Here is a 21,366-nt window from a genome sequence, read left to right on the forward strand (position 1 = left end):
AGAATTCATTATATCTATAATAACAAATTAGTAACATAGGAATGTATTGCCTGTATGTTGTATTTGAACTCCTTCCTGGCCTTTTCCTGTTTTCTTATGTTGTGCTCAGGTTATTGTGTTGTTGAATCGAGGTGTCGCATCTCTCGTTATGGAGTTCAGGGCAGCTGAGAGGTTGTTTCTACAGGAACATTGAACTTGCTGATGAAAAGGTTCCCTCCAGCCATTGTGTTAATTAAGTTCAAAGGTCACCACATTGATCTCAGAACCAGAAAATGAACGCCTTAGAGATACAAAGCATACAATACAATAAAAAAATTCTTTAACCACAGCAGAGGATTCACTCTTGTAGGTTAGCTATCTTGTATGGTATTCCATCACATATCAGATAGATTAAAACCACAGATGCAAGAGGTTTGAATGTATAAGTGTAATGAACAGTGATCCACCCTGTCGGTAACCGTACACCTGACACAAGGGCTGATGTGTTTGCTGACTCACTGAATAAGCTCATCCTCTTTATTAGGTTGACGTCCAGTCCTAATGACATGCTAACATACAATATACTGACATTTTCTTCTTAACATGTGTTTTGAAATGGTGTCCTGGAATGGAATTGTTCATAAAATAAGCTGTTGATTGTTATTTGTTATTATTGAGGTTTGCAAAGCAGACTGGTTGGCCTCAGATCTTTCCTTCATGTTAACAAAACCACTAGGAGCACAAAACCCTTTGACTGAAAATATACATGTAATGGCATCAGTGAACAGTTAAATTATGTGACTATACTGTATAGTGCAAATTCAAATCTACCATTTCAAGAAAGGTCTTAGGATCAGACATCTTCGCAAAGAGATTTTTATGTAGTTTTATACAACTTTCCAACATTACAGCAATACAGTCAAAAGTAATTTTAGTTACTTACATTTTCTCTTAGATTTTGTGCTATACATGTGCGATCAGTTAGAAACATATTATGTTGGTAATAATGTAGTCTACACTTTAAAAAAATTGTCATTAGTCACCAACAACTCTGTCATCTTGAAATATGCAATATTCAACTGATTTGAATCAACTTTTGAACTATTAACTAATAATTGCTGTTTAAATGTCAGTACAGTGTGCGTGTTGAGATTGGGACTATAGAAAGGGACTTAAGGCAGGGGTTAGCTAAGTTGCTGACTAGTGGACTCATAGTTTAGTATTAGTGTTTGCCTTATTTTTAGCTGATGTTCATAATATAGTTAGGCATCTGTGTCTGACACTGAGTTTGTTTGTTTGGAAGTGAAATTATATGTTTTCTATGATGTAACTCTGGGGGGCATGGTGGCTTAGTGGTTAGCACACTTGCCTCGCCCCTCCAGGGTTGGGGGTGTGAATCTCGCCTTCGCCCTTTGCGCAGAGTTTGCATGTTCTCCCCGTGCTTCTGGGGTTTCCTCCTGGTTCTCTGGTGTCTTCCTGCAGTCCAAAGACATGTGTGTACATGTACATGATTGACATGGGCTGATTGACATTTCCATATTGTCCGTAGTCTGTGAATAAGTGTGTGTGCGTTTGTGGCCTGTGATGGGTTGGCATCCCATCCAGGGTGTCCCCCACCTTGTGCCCTGAGTTCCCTGTGATAAGCTCCAGACTCCCCTGCGACCCTGTGTAGGATAAGTGGTATGGAAAATGGATGGATGGATGTAAATTATGATAGCACAGGTTAGATTGAGGTGATGCCTTACTTGATAAATTGATGAACATTTAAAGGATTTTTACATAATTGCACATCAAATGTATACATTTGTAATTCTCATTAATCTCATTATCGCTTACTCATGTTATGTGAATTGGAATCTGTGCTCTACTAATATATCTTTTTACAAATTTTTCTTCTTTTTCTTCTTCTAAAGCTATTGTTGTTAAGCCATTATTATAGTTCTGTTTAAATAGTGGTGCTGCATTGACTAACAACCAATTCTGAACTTTCACAGTGTCGAAGATGCGTTGCACTAGCTAGCAATAGCAGCTAATTTGCCATCTACTGATTTCCTGTTTCTACAAATGCACATTTTGCTCCCACATCCGTAATTAGAGTTCCATTATAATTGAGTTCCAGGTAAAATAATATTTGGTCCTTTTCTCAGTACTGGTAATGTGTTAATTCTTGGTAATTGTTATCGTTCATTTAATGGAAGGTCCAGGACTCAGCATGGAACTGCCACTCAGAGCAGATGTAGACTTGATTTATTTAGGTAATGTAAGTATACATACTGTAGTGTATTCTGAGAAATAATGGACAATGGACAGTCTGTTCATCCTTCCTCAAAAATGTAGGATTGTAGCGTTATTTCTCTGAGTTACTGAGCATCAACTGATACTTTTAAGATGAAATCTCTCTCAGATTTAGCCATGTGAGGCAGTTCAGTGACACTGAGCATTCTCTACTGGGACTGTACTTATGAGCAAAATACCTACATATTAGGCCTTAAGACTTGGCAGAAAATTCCTAGAAATATACTGAATATACTGCAATGTATATTCATGAGTGTTTCAGGTGTGAAAAATAAATACTTTTTATTACTTTTAGCTTTTTTGAACTAGTGTCCCAAGGAGATTAGATATTCCAATGCTTGTTCAAAAGTTCAGAACACAGTCCTAAAATGAGAGTCAGACATGTTTGAAAGAGATTTTGATTCATTTCACTATGTTAATATGATCTTTCATTGAAAGTTATTAAGAGTATAGAGAAGGTAACAGGAATGACTCCAGTAATGACATTTCTGCTTGACTCCATGGTGAAGAATTATGTGATAGGAGTGATATAAAAGACTTTTACAAGGTATGAAGGTCAGTGATGTCAGATGAATAGAATAGCAGAAGGTCACTTAATACAGAGAGGAAATTATGTAATATGCCATGAGCCTATAAACTGTACTGTGTAATATGCAGTAATTTCTAAGAAAGACAGAGATTATGTATGTCCTGCCAAAATTACCTTCAGTTCCATTATATTTTTTATAGGACTTTTGGAAATAGACATTGTCACAAAGCAGCTTTACAGAAATCCAGAAACACAGATTTAGATCTCTAATGAACAAGCTGGAGGTGACAGTGACATCCTTGTAGTGGTTTGTATGATGGTGAAGGATAATGAGCAATATTTTGGCTCTACAACTTTCTACAGCTTCAGGTACAGACATGGGAATGGGTTAAGCTGGCTTTACATTGTATGATTTGCTGTTGCAGACAAAAATCCTACATTCTAAAACAATTCTAGGACATAAAGTGACATGCAAACCTGCAGGTGATTTAGTGCCACTGCGACCAAAGTTCTGGCAGTATCAGCAGTTTTTTTACTAAAATCTCAGAGTGAGACCGCTTCTGTGATGCTCATCTAATAGCCACCAATAGTCCCTTTTCACGATAACATCAGAAAACGTCTGCTTTTCCGCAAAGCAGTGTATACGTACTTCCGTTTTACCGTACGCGTGCTGGATACGTGCTAACTAACAACACGAAACACGAAAGGTAAAGTTTAGAATAATAAAGTTTACGTATTTATGGGTTCTTATATTTTGATTCTTTTGATAACGTTAATGAATAAAATGAAAATAAATAAACCTGAAGGTGATGAGCCTGCTCATTTTTCCTCATGGACCTGTGACAACACCCTCTCACTGTCACCTCATCCACAACTACATTCGAAACTGTATTCCAGTGCAATGTTTTGGTGAAAGTGCACAACATTAACCATAAATACTTTACTGACTTTTATCTAACAATACACAATCTATAGCTAACATCAGTAATGTGGAAACACGATTGAAACAAGAGTTTGCGGTCTGTATTACAGTAAATTACTCAAAAATTAGGACTTAAAGACTTTCTATTTGCAGAAGAGAAAGGTAACAACTACCGTTACACTAATTCCTCCGCTAGCGTAAGCTGGGCTGGATAATACAAAAATGCTTAGCTTCATAATCAAACAGGTACTGCTCAATGAAGAATCTGTATCCTTTATGTTTAGGACGTGCCATAAGTGAAAATTTGTCTGCAAGTCGCTGTACAGCATCTAGATGTATTTCTGGCAGATGTAGAAGGGACTGGGTAGACTCCATAGCGTTCCACTGTGCTGGCGGAAGTAACCATACACTGCTTTGAGTCAGAACAGAAGTTGTGTGATGTCATGTGAAAAGGGTCTGTAGGAGGATGGCATAGTATGATGCGAAACTCACAGGGCATCTACAAATACAATGGCAATACAGTAGTAATGGTGAAATGTAAAGAAAACATGGTAATGGACAGAAAAAATACCCTTATTACCTCCAGTTCACTTTGAAGAATGTTTCTGTTTATGTGACCCCATTTTCTGCACGAGCCCTGATCATGCCGATTGATGTAACCATGCTAGTAACCATGCTAGTAATCATATGCTAGTGACGTAAGCAGAACATAGACTTTAATTGCAGGTCTGTGGTTGGATGATCTTCATCGTATAATCTGATATGAACATGTTATCACACAGTCTGTTATAGAATTCAGACAAGATTATACTGGGATCATCTTGTACAGTGTGACAAGTAATAATCTGAAATGACTGAGGAAATTGCACAGTGTAAAACTGTGAACACGAACTATGACTTTTTTTCTTTCTTCTAATCTGTGATTGTGTAAATATAAGATGATTTAAGATGACTCAATTAGGATTTTATTACTCCTGTTTTCTACCAAAGAAAAAGGCTTGCTTATTATTTTTTTCAGTATTATATAAAAAAGGTATTCTCTCATGACTATAAAATTCTTTATCTGCAGTTAACAGTTGAGGTCCTCTTTGGTATGGATCTGTGCAGTACTTAGGAAGGCCCATTTTTGTAACATGTCTGCTTCCCAAAACAATAAATAATTCAGGACACGTGGTCTGTGGCCTAGAGAGAAGAATCCTGACTTTGTTCCCCTGCAGACAATCGTCTCAGGTCCTACATGCTCTCTGGCTGAAGCTAGATTAGTTATTCCTGCATGCTTATTATACTCACTATAGTTAACAGCAGACACACACACACACACACACACACACACACACACACACACACTTGGACTCACTGTTCAAACCACAGTTCTGGTGATGGACCCTGTGCATCACTATAACTCAGATGATGCCAGTTATGGTGAATCACTGCCTGGCAGGAAATAGGTTTTAAACACAGTTATGAGGATGTCGGTGTTACAAGATTATTGCAAGACTCCTAACACACGCACACTCTTACTGTCCAGTTAACTATCCAGCTGTATTGATTCAGGTTCCTATGAGTTATCTGAGTTATCAAACCCAGAAAGCAATATGATAGGCCTGTATAGAGAGCAGAAACATGGGTGTGCCCTGATATAGAGCAGTAGCACTGCAGGAAAAATGGCTTGCAGTGTACAGTAGGCTGCTAATGTAAGCTACTTCTTGCTGCATCTTCATTAATATAATACTGCGTAGTTGTTATGTCATTGTGTATCATTACGTAAGACATCTCTTTGTCTAGTTATTGATGGCGTTTCTTTTAGTTCCATGATATACCCAAGTAATCTTGCTGTCAGAGATTATTTTTACATATCATAACAATAACAGTGCTAATATCACTATAGCTCACTGTATTAATTTTTATAATGGCTGCACCATCAATTAATTTTTTTATAATGGATGCATATCTGCTTCAGATATTGAAGTGCAATATCTGTTGTTAGATGCCTATTATTACTTCCTAGCTGGTGATTACTGTCATGTTTATGTGTGTAGAAATTTAGTGTGGTGTTTAGTAGTTCTGTCCAGCAGAAAATGAGAGGCTTGGCCAATTTTTAACAGCTTTAATTAAGATGGCTTGTTACTAGGTATTTTGCAGATTCAGTAATATCGATTAATGGGGTAATAAGTGCCGCGCCTAGCTACATGAAGCTTTTCAGAGTCAGTTCCGACGACATCTCAGGTCTCATGTAAACAGTGTTTGTTATTTGATTCCAAATATAACGGCTACGAACGTACATTTATGAGACATGACACATGAAAATGTTCTTATAATTATGCAAACTGAAAAGTAAATGTACAAACATATCTTTGTGCCCATGCACCAATACACTTGTGCACAATCACATAGGGGTTTTCAGTCAGTTTCAGGATGATATAAGTGTGTGACCAGCTGAATGATTGATTAAAATGAACGAATCTAATATTGCTGAAAGAGTGGATTTACCAAGATACATTAGACTAGTTTTTCCCATGATGAGAAGTAGGTTATATTTCTGAGAGGCATAATTGTGGACAGGTTAAGCAGAAACTTACTATGACTAATTACATAACCAGTCACTACGTGCACAGCCTTCTTTAGGTATGAAAGTGTGTCATGAAGCGTACAGTGACACCATGTTTTTAAAGCTCTATATTGACAAGCAGTGTTATCCCATTACATATCCCATACTGACTCAAGTCAATCATATTTAACCCACAAACGTAAAAGACACAGTGTAGAGGAGGAGGAAGATAAAATGATAAAGTGATTTAGTGGTTTAGAAAACAACCTAGGTTGATGTCCTTTGTCATGGCTTTGAAAAACTTTATACTACTACGCTTGTGTTTTTGATGCTTTTTACATGGTCAAACATTAATTGCTTCAGACTCCCCTGCTGTGCCTTCACATAACATGTACCAGTAATCCTCCATAATAATTCATATAAACATCTAATAACACACCGCTTGCTGTTTAAAAAATCATCTGAAACACTAAAGCCATGCACCCTCACCATAGGTTTGCACTTTATTGCAAACCAAGTGTACATTTGGAGGAGGAGCATAGGGTTGAGGGAACATAACCAAAAAGTAACAACATGAGTGGAGTAGTCTATGTTATGAGCTACCCCTTTGTTCCTGCATAGCCTTTGTGGTTAAATTATCTAAACATGGAAGCCACTGTGGCAGGGTTATACCTTTATAACTCCCTAGTTCCTTGGACTAAGGTTCTTGGCCTAAGCACAATGACTCAAGCCATATATTTTGGTTAGCCAACACACTGATACTTGTTTGTTGTTTATTAGCATATAAGATTGACTTATCTCACTGTAGGAGTACCTTTTGCTGTCTTTTGACACCAAATTATATGCAGGACAGAATTGGGGTGTGTCACATTTCAGATGTCACACAATGTCACATTTTATTGTTCAGATTGTAACTCGAGGCACATGTGACATTTATCCAGGGTTATTTTTTCAAGGAGTGATCTCATTCTTCAGCCTTTGCCTCATTCTGACACACAGAGGAAGTGAGAGTCATCTGATGGATCTTGCAGTCATCATAGTACAAGCTCTAAAGCTCCCCCTCCCCCTCTCCTCCTCAGTGCTAGATTATGCACTGTTTACTGTAAGAAACATCAGACCAGCTTGATAATTTGATTTTACTAAAAATACATTTATGCTGTGAGCATTTATGTGCACTGTTTAATTTTTGAATGCAAGTCTGTGCACTGATTTTTCATCTTCTGTGATGTCCCCCTTGCTGCACACAAGAGATAGAAAGGCTTGGCTGTATATTCCCTCAGTACATCTCTCTCTCTCTCTCTCTCTCTCTCTCTCGCTCACTCGCTGTGTCTCTCACACACACATGTGGGTAAGATGAGTGCCACTCTGTGGCTGTCACTGTCTCAGCAGGACTTTAAGAGGAGGAAGTCCCGACTTCAGTCTTTTGGAATAAATGTGGTTAAGTTCTTTAGGCAGCTGGAATATCCAAGATTCTCTAAAGCTGGAAGGCTGTTTGAAGGATGTTTGCAGAGTGAGGTTGTCTTCCACTGAACAGCACAGTGGTACATCCCCTGTCCTGCTGTGTATAACTGAGCACCCATTACACATTTACTTCCTTATAGAGATAGGTATAGGTAACTGTCTTGTGAGTGTGTGTAATTTGTGCCAATCCACATTGCAGATGTTTTACAGTAAATACCAATATGAATATACAGTAGTTTGCAGCTAATACAAATATGAAGTAATTTGTATCAGTGTTCTTGCTGGCCTTTGTATTTTATTTTTACATCTGAAGCAATTCCACGCCTGTCATTCGCAAAGGCAAAGCGGCGTACACTCTAGACAGAGTGGGAATTTCTGGAAGTCATATTGCCTGAATGACTCGACTAATTGACTACTGACTACTTGACTGTGGATATTGACTTCCTACAGCATATCAAGATCTACAGTGATTTTTTGTCTTATTTTAAGTTATCTTCATTTGTGTCTTTTTATCTGCCCAAAGGCTGTTCATTTTATAGGAATCAATTCATATACAAAGTGACTGCTATGACCATTATGGAATTATGTAAATGTACACATTTAAGTGAATTATCAATCGTTAGATATCTTTGTGTCAACTGAATTCCACTAAATCCATGTCTGACTTATTATCTGGGTAACATAAGTGTACAGAATAAGAATCATAAGCTGACACAAAAAATTGACTTATTCGTTGATTTTGGGATGTTAAGTCAATAACAAGATAATATGTTGAAATAACGAGTTATTAACTCAAACTAACTAGCTGTTAAGTAAAAAAAATAATGAATTATGAAGTTGAAGAATTTATCAGGTTTTTTTCACAAATTGTGGATCAGGGCTTCTGTATGTAAGTTTAATAAAGCACAAACATTTAAAAATGTTCTTACATTTTAAAATGAGATAATCTTCTCAGAGGTCATGGCATGTCAGTATCTTCGGGAGGTATAAAGAATTAACGAATGAAAGTATCAGGAAAAACAGATTAGCAAGAATTTAACTTTTTAACCACATAGCTGAAATATGCAGTTGATTTATTCCTGAATGCAGATCAGTGCTGGTGAATTGCAGAGAGACGTGTCAGCGAGTCCAGTGCTTATGGAGAGAGCTAATATGAATGTCTGTGGTATCTTGTTCATGGCATTCAACTGATACAATAATCCCATAATACTACTTTGTGATTTATGTGTTGGCTGGTATTGAGAGAGGATAAGTGTAATGGAAAAATTGCACACATTCCTGTTTACTTCAAAAGGGAAAATACTCGAAAATGCAAAGTCCTTGGGCATGTTATTGAGCAAGCGATGGACAATTTGTATGCCAGCAGAGCATGAAATGGATTGGCAGTGCATTTTCATCCTTAATCCCCTTTTAAACCTTAAAAATAAATCAATATGTTTCATACTCATACACTTATATTCTCTCTTCTCCTTTCCATCCCTCTTTCCCTCGTGTCCCCCTTTCTCCTCCACCTTATTTATTCTCCCCACAGTTTGTACCAGAGTCTCCATCGTACGGATCTAGCACATTTTCACCATGAGCATTGCAGTGTCACCGGTGGCCAGTGAGGCTGCCTCACCTATGATCACCTCTGTCACTCCCACCTTGGAGTCCAGCTCTAAACAGGGTCCATGTGGGCCTAATGAAAGTGGAGTGCTTCAGAGCCCAGAACACCGCCTGAGGAATCAAAAACCCCCTCCCCTGCACACAGGCGCAGACTGGAAGGTGGTGCTTCACCTGCCAGAGATTGAGACCTGGCTGAGAGCGACAGCAGAGAGAGTGAGAGATCTCACACAGTCTGTGCAACAGGACAGCCTCAACCGGCACGTGGACGTTCACCTGGTGCAGCTAAAGGTAAGAGACACTGTTGCCAGATGTAATCTACATGCAGATGTACATGAAGATGTGCTAAAGTGTGCAATTAAACTATGTTCTATTTTTCATATAGATCAGTGTGGCTCCTGTAGCAATTGGAAAAATGTCATTGCCATAAATAACAAAAATTCTTTGTTAGCTGTTATATGTTATGTGCTATTAGCATAGGCAGATCAAAATCAGTGAAGTGCCTAAATAGTTACAAATGTTCCACATTAACCCCCAAATAAAGAATATTGGTGAGAATGAATGAATAAAAAATTCTACCCATGCAGGGTAGTATCCCAATTCTGTAGGAAAACTGTGCACTTGACAGTGCTGGCTATAGTACTACAGCAACTCAGATCAACATGCATGCTACTAATTCACACATTTTTCTGAGACAGAGAAAATCACACACAAAACTGTCCACTGGTAATCTCCCACAGATTAGTACACAAAACTGAATATTTAATCAGACATACTTATTAATTCTCAACCCATTTTTTTTAGCCAACTTCCTATATAAGCTACTCTTACTTGTTAGCTAGCTTTTTCTTATTGTTAGCTACTTTAGCCTGATAGCTCCAGTGCAAAACTGAAGAAGCACAATTCTCTCAGTCCCCACTCAATGTCTTTTGGGTGATCTTCTATATTTGGTGGAGTATTATTTTAATTTCATTTCTTTAAATCATAAATTTAAATTCATTTAATTAATTTTAATTTAATTTCATCAAAACTATTTTTAAACGAGCTGTAGTGCTGATTCTAAATGCGTTTTCTTTTTCTTTTTTTTTCTTTCTTTTCTTCTCTAAGTGAATCTTTCCATTGGAGGGTGGAGTGCCCCATGATTAAGTTATGGGGTTATGGACATTTATTGCACGAGATGTACAAATATGTAAATAACAAACAGTTTAAATACTTCACATTATTTGGCTTCTTATGTCAAATGTCAAATACATGAGTAAAGTGATGATAAATATTTGTAAAATAGCAAGCTAGGTTATCCAACTCTGATAACAAATATCTGCATTGCTAACTAAGTGAGCTAACATAATTCACTTCAGTTCAGCTTTATTGTCATCATACACCTGTGTACAGTATAATGAAACTTAGCTAACCTCAGATGTAAACATAGGACAGGTATTAATATTATTAATTAGGTGAGTAACAGCATTAACCTGGACAATGAACACAGTACACAATGAAAATAACTGTTTTAAGGCAATGACGATGGCTTTAATGATGACTGTTGGTCTACCTAAGCAAGCTAACTGTGCTTGGAAGCTAGCTAGATAGGTTAGCTACCTTAAAATGCAACTAAAGAAGCCCACCTTGCTAGCTAAATGAGCTAAGCTATCACAGGTTAAGCTAATGAGTTGGACCTAGGTTTAAAGTCATCTTAATGTTATTCCCCTGGTAACTGCTAGAGCTCAAATTCTACCCAGTGCCCTTTTTAAATAAGCAATTATATAATTGCTGTATGAGGGCTTTCTATTAATAGAAAGCTTGCAGGCTGTGTATATTTGCAGTACAGTGTCTTCAGTAAGAAGTGAAGTATTCTGGCTGTTCATAGAATAGTGGATAAACAAGACAACGATGTTTGGAACTGAAGGCTTTTAGACGCCGCGTCAGGCACAGCTCTCTCAGCGTGTTCATTGTTAATACAGGAGTGACAGAACATCTGTTGAAGTCCACTCTTATAAGAGCACTATTCTTGCATCACTCAGATTTCAGCTAGCTCTGACATGTGTTCCTCTGATCCTTTTTCATGTTTAAAGCAAACACACTGAAGCCCCTCTTCTCATGGCTTTTTATAGCTTAGCTGCGGCTGTCAATAAATTATGTGTGATGGGTTGTAGCGGGGAAAGTACATGTTTGTTTTGTCTGTGTCTGAACAAATGTGAGATGCCACACTGTGACTTGCAGGACGGTGTTTAAGTGAATATGTTACTACCATGATCTTGATTACTTCACGTATGTGGACAAATAACATTTCTACTGGCATGTTTAGATAGTTGTTTTGGAGGTACTGTTTTAATAGAAATTATTAGAATCAAATTACTGTTGGTTTTTGGTTTTAGACTTCTTTTTACAATCAGGAAAAATAGGGTCTGGTTTCCTAAGATCATCCTGATTATTTTAAAAATCAGAAATCTCTCAGGCTTGGATGTAAACCCTGGGTTCAGATTATTGCGTAAAACAGAGGCAGACAAGTCCAAAGGGCAAGGTAGTAATCAAAACCAATAAACAGGACATGGATCAGATGATCTACAACAAGACTAGAACTTGGCAGGGACTGAATTTTTGTGGTGCATTGTGGGATTTTTTAGGGCGCAAACGTTCCAGTGCACTGGAAAGATTTTGCGATTGAGACAGCCCGTGAACTGGTGCCCTGACTACTGAACTAGGGAGCTGATTGAGACATATCTCCTGACTTTGCAAGGTGTTGGTGAATGAACCGGTCTATTTAAAGGTGTGCATGATTAGAAGTCCAGAGAGTGTGAAGGGGGATAGGATGCTTGACAGTCTTGTGATAGCTTATGTGATGGATCTTGGAGTTCGCTAGCTGGCTGGGGATTATGGGAAATGCAGTTAAGCACAGATGCCAATCAGTACGTTTACATAGACAACAATAATCCAATATTAACCTGATTAAGACAATACTTTGATTAAGAAACTATCATTATCGACGTGCATTACAGACATGTAAACACCTTAATCGCAATGTTAACGTTGTGTGTGAGTTTTCACCGCATTTTGCGACAGGACATGATCACACACGGCAGTGCTCAACTGTTTTACGGAAAACAAGAGAGCGAGGCTGCGTCCGAAACCATGTACTTACCTGCTATATAGTAGGTGAAATAAATGTATATAGTAAGCAAAATACATGCATCTCAGCTACTATATAGTAGGTAAGTACGTGGTTTTGGAAGCAAACCATGGCTTCAAGCAGTCGTCTATTAGCACTTATAGCATGACAAATAAATAACTGCACTTGAAGCTTACGTAAAAAATTTAAATAAAAACACCCAAAACTGTATACGGTACCATAACGAAGACGAACTGTGTGCTGATACGTGAAATTCTGGAGGGAACGTCGGACGTTGTGGCGTGGGGACGTAATGATGTGTGCCGTTCTCTCTTACATGTTCTATAACATTTTACATGTTCTATAACATGTAAAACAGGAACATGAAAGGAGTATTCTAAAAGCAACTCATGTAAACACCTTAATCACAATATTGTCTTATTCAGAATAAGGTCAGTAATTAGATTATTGCTGTCCATGTAAACGTAGTCATTGTGACAATTTCACAATTTTTGTAAAATGGTACAAAATACTATTAGGTTGTGTTCACATTAGGACATTAGGCATATTTTATGTGGAAGACTATGAGAAGCACCAACAAGGTAATTTGACTGTAGCTGGTTAAAAAATATCTAGCTTGTTTGTTTTATTATTACCTAACCAATCAGGTAGCAGTTCTAGCAGCAAGATATAGTGCTTTTGGAGTGCTGATGGAGTACTGTTCTCTTTTTTTACCATTAAAATGGTTTCTGATGTAGGAGTATATAGTTTCTGATGTAGGAGTGTATAGTTTCTGATATAGAAGTATATAGTTAGCTACTCACTCAGTGCTTAATTAATCAGCTGGTTGCTACTCAGTGACAACAGGGTTGTAATAATTTTTTTTTTCTGAGCACAAAAAGCAATTTATTCTAAAAATTTTTTCCAATTTTAAAAATGCATAATCTGCACTATGGCTCAAGTTCTAATGGCAATAATAATAATAATGTGGAGTGAATGTTTCGCTCAGCTTCTCTCAGGACTCATTGGGAATGATTGCTCTCTTTGTCTGTTCTTTCAGGAGACAATGAGACAATGATTCCTTTTGGGTTACGTAGTGCAAACACTGCTGAATGGAATTGACTAAAGCTCCTCTGTTACAGAGGCTCAGTTATTTCTATTCTTTTGTTAGATTCAGTGGTTCAAGATTCAGTGCTTCTTGAATACAAAACAACGATTAATGTGGCTTTATATGAGTGGAAAAAATACAAATAAATAAAGGTCCCTAACAAGTCCTACCATCACTCCTGTAAATGTACTTTCCTCACTATGTTCCAAGCAATCCCCTAATCCCATTTGACATTTTTAGTTTTCGCAGTCCTATGGTTTCAGTCTAAATGTAATATAATAATTTAATCATGATAATATACAATCATGTTGATGGGTGAAAGTACAAACAAGATTAGTGACAGAGTGTAGTGTTCTCAGTGCTCTAACAAACCTGATAATAACTGTCCTTTGTGAGCTGACTCACTTGTCCTAAAGCAGAGTAAACTATAACCTATACAGAGTTGTGGCCTAGCAATTTTACACTTTTGCTGTGTCAGTCAATTTTAGATAGTTGAAGTCTGCCATCTAGTGGAGAAATTTTTTATTGTTCCAATTAATAAGTTTGCTTGATAAAATTTAGTACATGGTATTTTTTAGATAGATAATTTTTGTATATGTAATATAAATAGGAAAATATTTCATTTTAATGTAAACAAAAAAAAGAAAAGCTAACGAACATCATATAATTCAGCAGAACAGACTAAAGGCACTGTCATGTAAAGCTACTTTTATAAGCAAAGTGATCATGTGTTATCCCATTCCATATATAACAAATTGTGAGGTCATTTTAATTTTGATCTTCTAAAGCATGACTTGATGTTCTCCAAAGGAACCTTGAAGTCACTTACATTTAGTTGCTTATGCTATAAATGTCTGTAGTTTTTTCAAATAAAAATTAAATTGATGATTGAAATATCATTCAAGACATACATGCATCCAGCAATATGGTGTGTGTTATCAAAGTTGGTTGCTCATTTGACCAGTACATGGAAGTATCAGCTTTTATTAGATGTCAGCTGATGTTAGGGATGCATGCAAGTCAGTGGTGCCTATTATTATTAGTTTTCCAACATGTTTATGCATAAATAAAGGTTAAAGAAGTTGTTAAAGAAACACAAAATCAAAGTTTTGCAATGACATTTTCAGTTAGTCACTTTTTCCATGTTAGACATTACAGGAAGGGACTGTGCTGTTATTTTTCTCCATTCCAGGCATCACAAACTAATATTAGTAAATGTGCTGATAATGTCAAATCACTGTTTTGTAGAAAAAAAAATGCAAAAATAAAAAAAACCTTTATTTAAAAAAAGATTAAATAAAACTATACAATTTTATATAATTTTTTTGCTTGTTTCCATGAATGATGCCAATAATTCTGCTTGGCACTGTATCCTCATTAAAAATTGGCCAGGGTCTAAGAATAACTGTAATAAAACCGTGTTAGAGAGGAGTTAGTGTGGGAGTTAGTAGGAGTATGGATATAGTGTACTAGTCAAGGTTTTTATTCTACACGGCAAATAATTACATCTTTGCAAATGGAAATACAGTTAATGTAGTAATATTTATCTAGTGGAAGGCACGCTGGCTTAGTGGTTAGCACGTTTGACTCGCACCTCGAATGCTGCCTCTGCCCTGTGTGCGTGGAGCTGTCATGTTCTCCCTGTGCTTCCTCCAGGTACTCCAGTTTCCTCCCCCAGTCTAAAGACGTGCGTTATAAGCTGATTGGCATTTCCAATTTGTCCGTAGTGTGTGAATGTGTGTGAATGTGCCTTGCAATGGGTTTGCACCCCCTCCAGTGTGTCCCCCGCCTTGTGTCCCGAGTTCCCTGGATTAGGCTCCATCTCCCTGGGTAGGATAAGCAGTACAGAAAATGGATGGATATTTATCTAGTATTTCCTATTATAAGATTACAATAAATCAAATATAAGAATATTAATCTAATTTCTATTAATCTATTTCGAGCCATTTTTACGTTGCTAATTTCAAGCTTAAAATAGGGCTGTTCTATTGGCAGATCATTTGACTATTTCTTTAGCATTTATTTCTAGAAAAAACCCCAAAATGATCAGCCAATAGAATAAAAAAAAACAACAATTAAGGCTTGAAATTAGCCAAGAAATAGGTTTAATAATCTTATTTTTATTTTTATTAAATTTTTTTGGTAATTTTATAATAGGAATTACTAGACAAACTTGTGTATATTCAAGATATTTTCAGTTGCTAAGATGACATGTTTTGCAGTGTAACACTTTCTGATGGTCATTTAGACCATTTTGGCTTCTGTGCTGATCCAAATGATCGTAGTATTAACGTGAACCAGCCCGAACTTGTTTTATTTTTATTCTGCCCAGAATGCTGCTCTTTCGCCATTGCATACTTACCACAATTATTAAACTGTTTTGATGTCATCTTAAAGTTGAGCAACTCTTTTGTGGTGAAGCTCGATGCAGTTAGTCAAATGTGTACTAATATCTGTTCACCACTAGGTGGTATCATCACCGGTATATTTGGCTTACATGAAGAAAACACATCAGGCATCGTTCTCAAAAAGTCCATTGAAAAGGCGGTATAAATATGGCTATGTGCAGAATGTGTAGTTGTCGCTGTACGCTGTGGTGCCATCATCCACCAGCAGCTGTGTGTAGAATGTAGAGAGGGAGAGGGGTGTGTGTGAAGATCTTGCCTTACAGCTGCAGTGTCTACATTCCCTTCTGAGCCCTACCCACTAAACAATGTGCGTACAGTGGGTGTGGGCAAACTTAAAGCGACCATGCCTCTAGTGTTATACTAGACACACATTCACACACGTATGCATACAATGAGATATATTCTGAGGTGCACAGTGTATAGACAGGATCAGGTCTCAGAGAAGGCTTGCAGTTGCTTGTGGATATTTATTTCGGGTGATGTAATCCCAGCACTCTGGAGAATTCGAATAATCCTGGCATGTTATCGCGCCCAACAAGAGAAAGCACAAACATGAGAGAAGGAAGTATTTAGAGGAGAATTGTGAGGGCAGTGTTGACCAGAAAGGGTTTCCACTTCTTTAGAGAAGCCAAATTTCACAGCCATTTGTGTCTTTGTGGTTGATGGGTGCAGTATTACTCTTTATGGTGTGATTTATCAGCTTCAACTTCACTCTTCTATATGAGATACAGTATTTGAGTAATATATCTGGTCCAGCTCCTCCTGAGGCACTCAGAATAACGACAGAGACGCTGAACATCAACATGGAATATATATTAGTGTCCATACCTACTTCAGACCTTGCTAAGACCATTTGTATGCCAGTACAATAGAATTCGAATGAAGGCCAATGTATACGTCACTGTATGATATTAGTTGGACAGTACGGTGGCTCACGTTGCCACATCACAGCTCCAGAATCCAGAATAGGGGACTTTCGCTGAAATGAACACATTCAGTAGTGTTATGATTTATGTTATGACTCTTATACGTTATAAACCGGACCAAATGCGGACCTAAGTGGACGTTTGCGATGTCTGGGGGGTGTCCCCTGATTGCTGGGTTAAAGGCTATCTGAGAAAACATATATACAGGGATGTGAAAAAGTATTGCCCCATCCTGATTTCTTCTATTTTTGTTTATATCTCATACTGAATTGTTTCAGAAATTAAAACAAAATTTAACATAAAACAAAAGCCACCTGAGTAAACACAAAATACAGTTTTTAAATGATAATGTTGTTTATTGAAGCAAAAAAGTTATCCAATACCAACTGGCCTGGGTGAAAATGTATTTGCCCCTGTAGTTACTAATTCCTCAAAATCTATGATAGTGCATTCATAATGGGGTTCAGCTGGATTAGACACAACTAGGTCTAATTGCTGCCACTTTTGGGACACTGTACATTATCTTGCTGGCTCAATAAGACCGAGATCCCATCATTCATTTTTCCCTGCAGAAATGGAGGCGCCGAGTGCAAATCTCTCTGAGTTATCATTAACGTGTGAAGAGGCTGTCCAGCAAATGTCCAGTATAGCAACTCACAACTCTGTCTCTTCCTCTCAGCAGCAACAAAATCAACAACAACAGAAAGTGACTGTGTCTAAGGGCGTGTGGAAAGTCATAGGTTCTCGGGAGTGTGAGTGTGACCTCCCCAGTAGCAGATGCCTGGCCCGTTTGCACTTGGCTATTTTGAGTGAACCCGGCACAAGGGCTCTGTGGAGGAGGGGAGGGAGGTCGAATCCCAAAATAGCCATGCAGTAGTGAGAGCCCCTCCTTCAGAGAGAAGCAGGGGAAAACGGGTCAGTGTTGGGGGTGTGAAAGACAGAGTAAAGCTGGACATACAGAACAGCCTCTAAAACATGTGTTCAACAGTGGCAGTGTAGATACAGCTCAACCTTGCTTACGTGCTCTCAATGCATTGCTATTCTTTTATTTACTAAAATTCTTTCTTTTTCATCTTATATTGTGCAGCACAGAGGAGGTAAGCATATGCCACTTGGAATATGATTGTCATGCATTACAGTAGTATAGTTTAATTCAGTTCTAGGATGTGCATGGTTAAGGTTACAGACAATTATGTCATACGTTATAATACAATACATTATGCCATATATTATAGTGCAGGAATAAAATCTAATTTGCTTAGTTGGATCTATATAAAATGCTGTATCAGATTCCACTGATTTTCTACAGTCTGTGTACTTCAGAAGGTTTTTTTGTTCATGGTTTTTAAAAAAGTGCTGTTGCTGCTTGTGTGCTTTAACTATGAAAAGGAAGAGTGCACATGGTGTTGAGAGGTTGTCTTTAGATCCCTCATGTTGTTTTCGCTGTTCATACGTTGAGTGTTTGTTGCACACACTCGGCAAACCAACCACGTGCAAACGACATGTAGGACATCTCAGAGTTGTTTAAGGCTCTGTTATGTCATATGTGATAATACTGCATATTGCATAGTGTATATTAGTGTTTATATGGACAAAAGTTAGAGTACATTTATAGTAAATCTGTGCATATACATGCAATAATGTTCATTATTAACTTCATATAAAAACTATAATTAACTTCCCTTTACTTTCATACTATCCATTGTTACCCGGATGAGGATGGTTTCTCTTCTGAGTCTGGTTCCTCTCAAGGTTTCTTTCTCATATCGTCTCAGGGAGATTTTCCTCGCGACCGTCGCCACTGACTTGCTCATTCACACATAATCTGTATCCTGTGTTTATCTGTTTCTGTAAAGCTGCTTTGAGACAATGTTCATTGTAAAAAGCACTAAACAAATCAAATTGAATTTAAATTGAATTATGTACACACAAAATGCTCATAAAATATTACTCTAATGTTACCACATCAAGAGTTAATGGTTATCAATACTAATATTAGAATCTGGTGCATTTGTCTTTATCATAATACTTGTTCATAATATTTTACTTAAGGTGGCGTGAAGTCCTTTGACCAGGTTTAGATGCTGTTTTTTTATGCAGTTGACCCCCATTGTAGTGTTTATTTTTGAGCCGCTGTGGTAGAAGTCTCGTGTCGGGTGTAGGGACTTTATTATGTTGGCAGAAGGTCTGACCTACATTCAGACATGACACATTATATTAGGAGGCAGGAAGCACCATGGCCAAGATGCTGGTGCCGGCTGGCAACATCACAAGAGTCATAACAGCGCGGCAGTTGCTTTGGCATATCTGCTGTATTCTAGTCCTTCATAGCTACTGAAGTCCTCATTTCTTTACTTTAAGCAGTGCAGTAGTTTCCCATATGGAGTTAGCTGGAATCTCCAAGATATATAGTGCCTGCTACTAATATTGGCACCCCTGGTAAATATGAGCAAAGAAGGCTGTGAAATTTTGTTTTTATTGTTTAACCTTTTGATCTTTTGTTAAAAAAATCACAAAAATACTCTGCTTTCATGGATATCAAACAATTGCAAACACAACACAGGTTTATCAAAAAACACAAAACTTTAAATCTGTTAAATATAGCTGTGCAACATTATTGGCACCCCAATGAATTCATATGAGAAAAATATATTTGAAGTATATTCCCATTGATATTTAAAAAGTGTTTTGTACACCTGGGTGACTAGGAACAGGAAATTGTTCAACCATGACTTCCTGTTTCACTGGGGTATAAATATGAGGTAACACATAGGCCAGATTCCCTTAGTCATTCATAACAATGGGTAAGACCAAGGAATATAGCTGTGATGTGCGGCAAAAGGTTGTTGAGCTTCACAAAATGGGAAGTGGCTATAAGAAAATAGCACAAGCATTAAAATGCTCATTTCCACCATCAGAGCAATAATTAAGAAGTTAGTTCCAATCAACTGGAAATGTTATGAATCAACCTGGACTTGAACGTGTGTCTATATTGTCTCAATGCACTGTGAAGAGGATGATTCGAGTGGCCAAAAAATCTCCAAGGATCACAGCTGGAGAATTGCAGAAGTTAGTTACGTCTTGGTGTCAGAAAGTCTCCAAAACTACAATCCGAAGTCACCTACATCACCACAAGTTGTTCAGAAGGGTTTCAAGAAAAAAGCCTCTACTCTCATCTAAAAACAAACTCAAACATCTTCAGTTTGCCAGACCCTACTGGAACTTCAAGTGGGTTCTATGGTCAGATGAAATCAAAATAGAGCTTTTTGACAATAAACACCAGAGGTGGTTTTGGCACACACAGAGAGGAAGCCATATGGAAAAGTACCTCATGCCCACAGTTAAATATGGTGATGGCTCTTTAATGTTTTCGGGCTGTTTTTCTGCCAGAGGACCTGAACATTTTGTTAGGATACATGGCATCATGGACTCGATTAAATATAAACAGATATTAAATGAAAACCTGACTGCCTCTGCCAGGAAGATTATAATTAGCCGTGGTTGGATCTTCCAGCAGGACAATGATCCAAAACATACATCAAAATCAACACAAAAATGGTTTACTAACTGCAAAATCAAGATCCTGCCATGGCCGTCCCAGTCCCTGACTTCAAACACATAGAAAACCTGTGGGATGAACTGAAGAGGAGAGTCCACTAGCGTGGACCTCAAAATTTGAAGCATCTGGAGAGATTCTGTATGGAGGAATGGTCTCAGATCCTTTGCCATGTATTCTCCAACCTCATCAGGCATTATAGGAGAAGACTCAGAGCTGTTATCTTGGCAAAGAAAGGTAGCACAAAGTATTGACTAAAAGGGTGCCAATAATTGTTGTACACCTATATTTAATAGAGTTTTTTTTAACGATAAACCTGTGTTGTGTTTGCAATTGTTTGATATCCATGAGAGCAGAGTATTTTTGTGACTTTTTTAAAAAAAAGGTCACTGAGGAAGGGATGAGAACTTCATGAGAACTTCATATTATAACATTTATCTGTGGAATAAAGAAACAACTCATTCCAGTATTTGTTTATAGAAATAGATTTTCAATGTTACTTTCTAACAGTTACTAACTGTAATAATAGTAATAGTAATAGTAATACTGTAATACTGTAATAGTAATAATAACAGAAAGCAGGATTTCTATACTTATAGAATGTATAGAATGTTATAATAAGGTATATGTTATTGTCGTGTGTTTCTCCTTCAATAGAGTATATGTGCACGTGTGTGTGTGTGTGTGTGTGTGTGTCTTGGCGTTTTGGTGGCTGAGTATGTCATATGTTCCCAGCAGCTGGACCCCTGTTTTAGGCCAGGGTAAAGATTTCTGTCTCACAGTATTAAATTCTGAAATGACCCTTTTAATATCAGCAGTTTGTAATTTATTCCATAGAGACAGAGAAAGAAAAAGCAACCAGGCGTCATGAGGCCATAATTATAGTATTCGTGGTCTTGCTCTTACCAGCAGCTATACTTGAATCC

The 21,366-nt window shown here is 37.5% G+C and overlaps 1 protein-coding gene across 1 annotated transcript in view; it reads left to right on the forward strand.

Annotated features, from left to right (window-relative positions):
• Window positions 1–9,309: 9,309 nt before the first annotated feature.
• Window positions 9,310–21,366, forward strand: part of akap6 (A kinase (PRKA) anchor protein 6) — a 98,623-nt gene continuing 86,566 nt past the window's right edge. Inside the window, exons 1-2 of the mRNA XM_053632861.1 lie at window positions 9,310–9,627; window positions 17,751–17,981. Coding sequence (XP_053488836.1) covers window positions 9,310–9,627; window positions 17,751–17,981 — 549 coding nt within the window. The remainder of the gene's footprint in view (window positions 9,628–17,750; window positions 17,982–21,366) is intronic.

Source organism: Ictalurus furcatus, chromosome 9, assembly GCF_023375685.1.
Source record: "Ictalurus furcatus strain D&B chromosome 9, Billie_1.0, whole genome shotgun sequence".
Classification (NCBI taxonomy): domain Eukaryota; kingdom Metazoa; phylum Chordata; class Actinopteri; order Siluriformes; family Ictaluridae; genus Ictalurus; species Ictalurus furcatus.